The 8,530-nt window shown below is 38.5% G+C and overlaps 1 protein-coding gene across 3 annotated transcripts in view; it reads right to left on the bottom strand.

The window, feature by feature from the left end:
• Window positions 1–8,530, bottom strand: part of lsamp (limbic system associated membrane protein) — a 723,288-nt gene that overhangs the window by 215,673 nt on the left and 499,085 nt on the right. For 2 of the 3 annotated variants that reach the window (XM_016678993.1, XM_007566764.2), the window contains exon 2: window positions 6,197–6,275. In XM_016678993.1, coding sequence (XP_016534479.1) covers window positions 6,197–6,275 — 79 coding nt within the window. Of the gene's footprint in view, window positions 1–6,196; window positions 6,699–8,530 lie in introns of those variants that run through there. The other variant, XM_007566763.2, reaches the window with a different exon arrangement.

Genomic DNA, 8,530 nt, shown 5'->3' with positions numbered 1-8,530 from the left:
GAGAGAGAGAGAGAGAGAGAGAGAGAGAGTGTGTAGCGTAGCTTGCAGTTGTGATTCACAGAACAATTTCTGATAGTAACTTTAATTTTACACTCTGCATTTTAAAGGATGTGTGTAACTGTTGATAAGTTCTGTTGTTCCATAGTAAATATTTGCTAGAATTTAGACCATCTGGTTCAGTGGAGGCACAGTGTGCGATCAGCTTTACGCTTGGTGAAATCTGCTGGTATATGCAGCTTATTTGCTGCATCTGGAAAGCCTTTGTTTCGGTGTTGGAACACTCTTTGGAGTGTGGCTAACATGCACATCTGCGTGGAAAGATGCGACCGTCAGAGTTCAATAGTTTGTGCTTTAATAATGCAAATGAAAGTAACTGCATTCTCGAGCATTGTGAATTCCATTAGGTCTTGAATCAGACTGACATCAGGTTTTGGCTTTAAGCAGGATCCACTTACATAATATCTGGCTGACTCTGACTTAAATTAAAGGCAAAGTTGTAAGAGAAGTTATGATAAAGATCCTTTGGGGTAAAGCAAAAGTGCAGAATCTTCTTGTCTGAACATAACAAGCCAGACAGGATGCATTGTCAAAGTGCAGATAATTGACCCAGAGGAGAGTGGTCGCCGAGACTGTGTCATCAATGGTTTAATAAGCAATTGTCAATTATCTGAGTTTTCTCCTGACACTGCAACCAGCCCCTGAAGGCCCCATCACTGTGATAGGCTAAGAAAAAGCAATTAAAAAGCAAAAAAAAAAAAATATGCTGCAGAAACGGCTTCAACAAATGTCAAGACACGTTTTAACCATCTCTTTTTAGATTCTTCAGGCATCTTTCAGAGACTGAGAGGAGTCTCCTATTGCTTGTTCATGTCATACTTGTAAAGAAAGAATTAAAAATAGGCTAAGCAACAGCAAAACTGGCTTTGGAGTATTGGATTTTTTTTTTTTCTCTGACCTAAATCTTATGGGTCTAAACATGACTGCTGGGACATGGGCCTAGATTTACCATGCAGAGACTTCTGTTCATGCTTTCCAGGGCCAAATGTCACATCAAGCAGATACAAATTAAAAATGCTCCTCCCCCATCGTTCTTTGGAGTGATACTACAGCCTGGGGACAAATGTAAGACTAGATAGCTGGTACTCTTTGAACTAAGAACAGAGCCTCTGAATGTTTAAGTAGTGGAAAACTAGAGATGCTGGCAATTACTGCACACAGGGACATGTTACAGAAGACAAATGAGATATTTTAAGAAATAAAACAAAAGAAAAAAAAAAAATCAAAGGAGTAGATGGAAGCACATCTGATCAGGTGAGAGTGTGAAAAAGTTCATTAGGTCAACACCGCACCCACACAGTGACTCTCTCTAAAAGAATAATCCCGTTTAGATTAACGGTTGGATAGACTGTTCAGGATAAGGAGCTCTTGTATAGATTAAGATATATATAGATTAAGAGTATTTTAATCTAATTATGTGAAACGTTCTTACAGAGAGCACATTTCCACCTTGCAGGATAGAAGAAAGGAATGGCGAAAATCAATTGTAGATTTCTTACCATTCCCAACTGGCATGGACAGCTGGCAGATATCTATGTCAATATTTACGGTGAGTTCTCCTTTGATGAAATCTGACGAAGGACGACACTCACAGGACAAAGCTTTGTGAGATGAAATGCTGAGCAAATGACAAGGATTCAGCGTCAAAAGGCCAGAATATGTACAATGACATTTAAATCTGCAGTCTACGGAGAAGATTTTCTGTGGCTGGTTTCTGATGCTGCTCTGTGCTGCTGGTGGAAATTTCAGCTGATTTCAATTTACTGGAGGAATGGTAAATAATGCCAAAATACGTACTTCTATTTTCTAAATAAGTGAAAAAAAAAAAAAAACAGAATACCTTTTAAGCAATAAAATTTGTATTACCTAATAAAATAATGACCAATGGTGCAGAAAAAAAAAAAACAGAGAACGGACTTCTTTTTTTCAAAAATCCTCTAAGTTACGTGGAATATAAAATCCAACTTAAAAGAATTGCAGCATCTCTCCTTGACTCTTACATATTTCTTATTTTTATACTTCAAATCCTACATATCACAAAGCAAAAAAATCATGATTTAAAATATCCATTAAAAAAAAACAGCAGCTTTGCTAAACAATATATCTTTATATATATTGACTGCTGAGGCCTATTTAGATTACATGCCCTTCAGCAGTCATTGGCATATTAACCATCTTTAGCATTTTATGATAGAAATTAGCATGGTTATTTTAAATAGCATTAGTAACTATGCAGCATATAGTTTAAACACACTGGTCAACAGAATCCCCTTACAGCAGTGCTGCAAATCTAAAAGTTTCCCGCTTTGGTTTTTCCTGTGAATTCAGCAAGACAGACCTCACAGCCCCCTGGTTAAACTACATTTCCGTTCTCATTTAGGTTGTGGACCGCTGCTGTGTGCTCTTGTCAGAGTGGTTGTTTGGCCACATACTGTTTCCATAACACTGCATCTCTCTTTGAGCGCCTGGAGTGTCACGACTTCAGCCAGGGGCTCCACTGAGCGAGAGCGGGCCCTGTTACGCCCCCAGGTCACCAATATCCCCTCAGCCTCCTCAGAAACACAGCTTACCGGAACAGATATAGCAAACTTTTGTTGCTCTTTAGACCTTTATGGGGTTTTTTGCTCTTTTTTTTATTTCTTCTCTTTCCTCCCTCTCTTTCCAATTTGTCAGGTGGAAACAGGGTGTGAAAAACAGCTTTGTTTTTCAACAGAGCCATGGGGACCTGACTTGACTTAGGACTGCCTGACTGAAAGTAAATAAGATTGATCATCAAACCCTATAATATGCAACACATGGTTCAAAAATAATTATTGACACCCTTTAAGTAATTATTACAATTACTAAAAAAAAAAAGAGAGAACTTTTTATAAGGATTCAAGTGAAATGAAAAGCTTACTTAGCTGTAGTTCTATGCATAGTCTGCCATTACAGCTGACTAACTGTGTGGATTTAGCAAAGAAGCAGACAATTAGATTTGGAACTGAAACAAATACCTGTGAACCAAACAGCAACAAGCTAATCTGATTAAGAGATACCTGAATGGATGGCACCTGCTTGCAGGAACGAATTCATCCTCATGTACACGGGGGACCATTTGGACTGTTTCTTTGTAGTTTGTGTCTTTCTTTTCGGTTGTGAATGAGTCTAATTGAGTTCTCACTTTCAAGGTGGTACTCTGCTCAATGCAAACATAAATAGGGCCAGGGTAGGCCCTGCAGTGTAAAAAGACATATTATATATATATATATAAATATATATATATATATATATATATGTGTGTGTGTGTGTGTGTGCGCGTGTGTGTGTGCGTGCATGCGTGCGTGTGTATGTCCTTTACATGACAAATTTAACAACATGGCGACCATAACTATCTACAAACAATTACATTGCACAGCCACAAGAATCTCTCACCCATTCCTTGTCCTGAAACCCACTGATCGGTAAAATCCAGATTCACTCAGATATTACAGAGTAAAATTACTAAAACAAAGTTTGATGAAAAAAAAAAAAAAGAAATCACCAAACAATAGATCCTAGGTTTAGACTGGAGTAAAATAACTGCAATTAGCTGACAGCAATTTCTGGTTTTAATAATGCTGGTCACGAATTTTGATTTAACGGCCTAAAGTCTTGGTAATAACTCTGCTGCTTGAGGAAGCTTACAGGTCTTTGGGTTGTCCTTCAATTCATCTCAAGGAACAGATTGTGTTCATACTGTAGAACTAATGCAGACAGATGTCTAATAGACCACCTCTAAAGCTGGTCTGATACAGGGTTGCCATCTGTAGAGTGGAGATTGAGATAAGATGGGGTAAGAAAGGGGCCAGCATAACAACTGGATTTTACTAACACATTCTTACTTTTAAGAAACAACCAGAAATTACATTTGAATGAATGAATCTTTATCATGAAAAACAGTTTAAAAAGCTGCAGGGTTCTGTGTTCTGTGTTTTATATTAAAAGTCACTAGCAAGAGTATTTTCAGGTCTTGGACCAGAATCACTGATGGCTCTGAAAACTTACTGAATCTATGTCATCTAAAATTAAAGGGGTTCTGAAGACAGAAGGAAGTCCAAAAAAAAAAAAAAAGTAAATTAAAGTCAACAGTGATTAAACAAATCTTGAAATTCAGTTCTTTAGATATTGTACATTTTGAGCTGCCCATCACAACAGTAAAATGTGGCACTGTGTTTAGAAGGAACCCCTCCAGGAAGGAGTGTGGTAACAAGTGTTTTGCTCCAATTACTTGAACTGTTTTTGGAAGAGTAAGAAAGCAAGCGTCTCACTGCAGATGAACAAAAGTTGTCAACCCTATCATCGCAATGTTTTGAGTGTATTTGCAACTGTATTCAGCTTGTGTGGTTACATATGGACTGTCATTCACAATGCTAAATATGATTCCAATGTTATGATATGCTTTAAAAAATAGGTTAGTTTCAAGGTATAATGGTATTCACACAAGATTTTTTGGTTTACTTTACATTGCAGTATGTGACATTTATGTAAAAAAAAATATTCTGGCAATTCTGCTCATGTATGCACTGCTTACACCCTCCACCTTCTCTCTGCTGCACTTCAGCTTGTTCGCCACAATAGTTAGTTCAGGTTAGTTAGCATGGCTGCCGATGACAGCAGGTTTTTTTCAGCAACAGTAAGTCCTCTGCCATTAGCCGTTTAGAAGCTAATGGCGTCCACGAGGTTCACTGACAGCGTTAAATCAATCCTCCTGGCTCTGATTGGTTGTTTTGGTCCGGGAACGGTACGTTTCTTCAGATGGGGAGAGTAGAACTGGGAGGAGTGAGGAGCTCAATCTTCTCACAGATGATTTGTCTTGTATTATACTTTCATGACATGGTGACAAATATTTAACAAATAAAATAAAATACATATATCACATGTATCTTTTTTTTTTTTTTACTTTTTATTATTCATGTTTTTGAAATGGGAAATATTTCAAAACATCCATAATTTTGTAAACGTCAGAAAGTAGCCATATTGTACAGCGACAGTTTGCGTTGGGGGAGCTCCGCGTGTAGGACGGCCAGGAAAAACTGAAATGGTTTCTGGCATCTTAATAAAAAAATAAAATAAAATAAAAAAACCTTAAAGCATGTTATGACAGAAAATTATAGTGTTTATGAGACTAACTTTTAAAAAACTAAATTGATCCTGAGAAATGGCTCATGCCTATTCAGATTGGACATGCAGCAAATGTTAGGTTGGAGGTGCAAATAAACAGATCCAGATAATGAGAGTAAAATCAATGCAGGGGAGTGTTCTGTGTGTTCTGTGTGCAGCCCTGCAATACCAGTTTGACAATATTAAAGAGCATCGCCTTTTCTCAGTTGATGGGAGGTAGGCTGAAGCAGAGCGACATGTTTACGAAAAACGAGGGAAAACGCTTAATTCGCTTTCATTTATAGCCTGTCACAAACGCATGGCTCCGATCACGTGGCCAGAGGCGTCTGTCCATGCAGCATCTGAATATGACAAAGTTGACAGCTTGCATTGTCTGAGCCGCGATTAATTGTACCGGTAAGGTACTCCAGGGACAACTGAAGCAAGGAGAAAACGCAGTTTGCAGTTTGACATTCAAACTCAAGCGGAAGCACAGAGAAAATGCAAGAACATGAACCCATTCTGTTTATTTTTTTATTTTCTTTTAAAAAATATCCAAAAGCCACAGGAAAGTTGTCATTACAGATCAGATCCCATCCCCTTATCCTTTTCTAAAATAATATAAGTTGGTGCTGCAACCCATTACAAAAATATATATTTAGTAACAACGTCCCACTGTCTAAATCTCGATCTAAAGCAGCTCGCTACGTGCACGTCCACATTTTTGTGAACGAATAAACATTTAATTGCTCATGTTTCTGAACAAGTAGTGAACAGGAACTTTCCGTATTTTGTGGAGTTTGAATACGAATAAAAAATATTCTAATTTTAATTTATATGACATTTTACATTAGGGAAATAAAGAGAGACAGAAACAGAGAGAGAGAGAGAGAGAGAGAGAGAGAAAAGTCTGTAGCACAAAGTACAAAAAACAGTCGGGTCCGCCCTCCCCCCAGTAGCTGCGTGCTCGCAGGAACGATGCTGCGTCCTGGAGGAAAAGTTGTGAGATGACTCTTACCTTATAATCGCCGTGTCGCCCTGGCGGATGGTGATGTTGTCGGTGGCCCGCTGCATATCCACACTCCGGACGGGGAATCCTGTGGGGATAAGACAGAGCAGTCTGAAAAAAGAAGCCTGCAGCTGCCTCCAACACGATTTGTGCCCCACATGCATCTTAAAAGCGCGTCTCGGGAGCAATAGATCCAAATGTGCAAAAAAAAAAAAAAAAAAAAAAAAAAAAAAAAAGACCAAAAAAGAAAAAAAAAACAAGACGAGTGGTCCAGGCTTCTGTTGTAAACAAACGCGGGATAAATGTAGGTCCAAAACAGTGCGGGATGGATGAGAGCCTGAAATAGTTAACGGCTGGGGGGTGGAAAAGTGCGGGGTCCTCGCTCTATAGTCCAGTGACGCGTAATGCTCCCCGCGTAAAGGGACTGCACAACCCACAGCGGCGACGGAGAGAAGCAGGCTACTGTTTAGACTCTGTGAAAATAACTCCCCACCTCCTCACTCTTCCTCCCTGTTTCCCTCTCTGCTCTCTCCCACTCTCTCTCTCTCTCTCTCTCTTTCACATTATCCAGCCTCTCTGACTGTGAGGCTCCCTTCATTCGTTGTCAGGACAACAGCACCACCTGAGGTCCCTTTCAGTGACACACAGCTGAGTGAGGACCACCGTAAAATAACTGTCCAAAAGAGAAAAAGAAAGCAAAAGTACTATTATGAAAGATAAAAACAATGTTTTCAAAAAATATTCAAGTTAGGGGGTATATTAAAGGGATAGTTCAAAACTTGAGATTGAGGTTCTGGTAAAAGTTATAAGCTGTAAGTATCTTACTGATGATGGATAAGTCTCGTGGTGTTTTCATTTAGCATACGTCCATATTTATTGGTCCTGGAGACTCCTTCTCTAAGAGAGGTCAAGACTAAAGCAGATTTCTATCATCGTAAAACAAGTTCATTCTCAAGAACATTTTAGGTATGTGGATGCTATTTTGTAAACCAGTAAACTGTTGTCATGCTTGCAATGGACAATGGTTTTTTTTTTTTTTTTTTTTTTTTTAAGAAATTGAAGAAGGAGGTAGTTTGTCATCAATGATTCATCCATGTTCTGAGAATGTATGTTTGTGACATCTTTCAAAATAACTGACATTGATAAATTACTAATTTTGGCTTTTTGGTCAAATTTATGAAAAAACATAGAAAGTTCACATGACTACAATGTTACTACTGCTAGAGGTGGTTATGCTACAACAGAAATGTCACTGTCTCAATAATGTTTCATATGCTCTTGTGCATAAATTACAGCTTGACTACAATGTTTGATGCTGTTCACAAGTCAACTTATCTGCTGGGGCCTGTCATCCCACTCTTGAAGGGTGACCCTCAGGTAACTAAGGTTGTGGGGGAACAGGTTTACAAGCCTTTACATGGAGACTCAGCTGATCGTAGAGGTTTTTTTATGCTTGCGTTGTTCATGCTGGGTCACAATGTCTGGATTAATTATGGTGTTTCAGGTACCAAGGACTTATCACTGTAGCATTTACAAAGTGCTGGGCAGTTTTGTATTGATTAGACACATCTGCCTACTCTGTAACGCCACCACTAAAGGTGTCAATAGTGACTGATGCATATTGTGTTCTCTGATGTCTCCAACATTGTCTTTGGGGATTAATTCTATTCAGAATGGATCGAGAGAGAAAAAAAAAAAGAAGCATCATTGGGGCCCACCTGTCCTTTTGTCCAGTGTCCCTTCCCCATGGCAGATAATTAAACCTTACTAACACAAACCCAGCTTCAAACAGGTCTTAGTTTCTGTGAATAGTGTTAAACCTCAAACACAATCCTGAACTATTCCTTTAACATAAGTAGTACTATAGGTTAGAAAAGAGAAGGCAAGAATGTGCTTTAAACTCGCTTAGCAGGAATGTATGCAAAGAGAAACAGTGGGGATCATTAGAACATTAGTCATTGAACATTTATTTAAAACATCACCAAGGAGCTTCCAGGCCTGGCAGTTTTGCGCTGGTGAATTAATTATCTGAATAGCAGCCCGGAGGTACTTTAAAGATCTTAAAATCTTAGGTATAGAATGGCCAAAATAATTTCCATTCTCATTTAATTGTTGGACTGTTTTCAATATTTTTTTTTTTAATATTCTAATTAAAGTGTATGTTCCAATGGTCTGTCACACAGACTAGCTTTAGATAGAAATCCCATTCCAAAATAAAGAAAGAATCCCTGAATTGAATCAGAATCAAAATCCTGTTGCAAGGATTAAAATAAATGATCATCCATCCATCCATCCATCCATCCATCCATCCATCCATCCATCCATCCATCCATCCATCCATCC

The sequence above is a fragment of the Poecilia formosa genome, unplaced genomic scaffold (genome assembly GCF_000485575.1).
Source record: "Poecilia formosa unplaced genomic scaffold, Poecilia_formosa-5.1.2 Scaffold198, whole genome shotgun sequence".
Classification (NCBI taxonomy): domain Eukaryota; kingdom Metazoa; phylum Chordata; class Actinopteri; order Cyprinodontiformes; family Poeciliidae; genus Poecilia; species Poecilia formosa.
The sequence above is the reverse complement of the archived record's forward strand: the minus strand, read 5'-3'. Positions and strand labels throughout refer to the sequence as shown.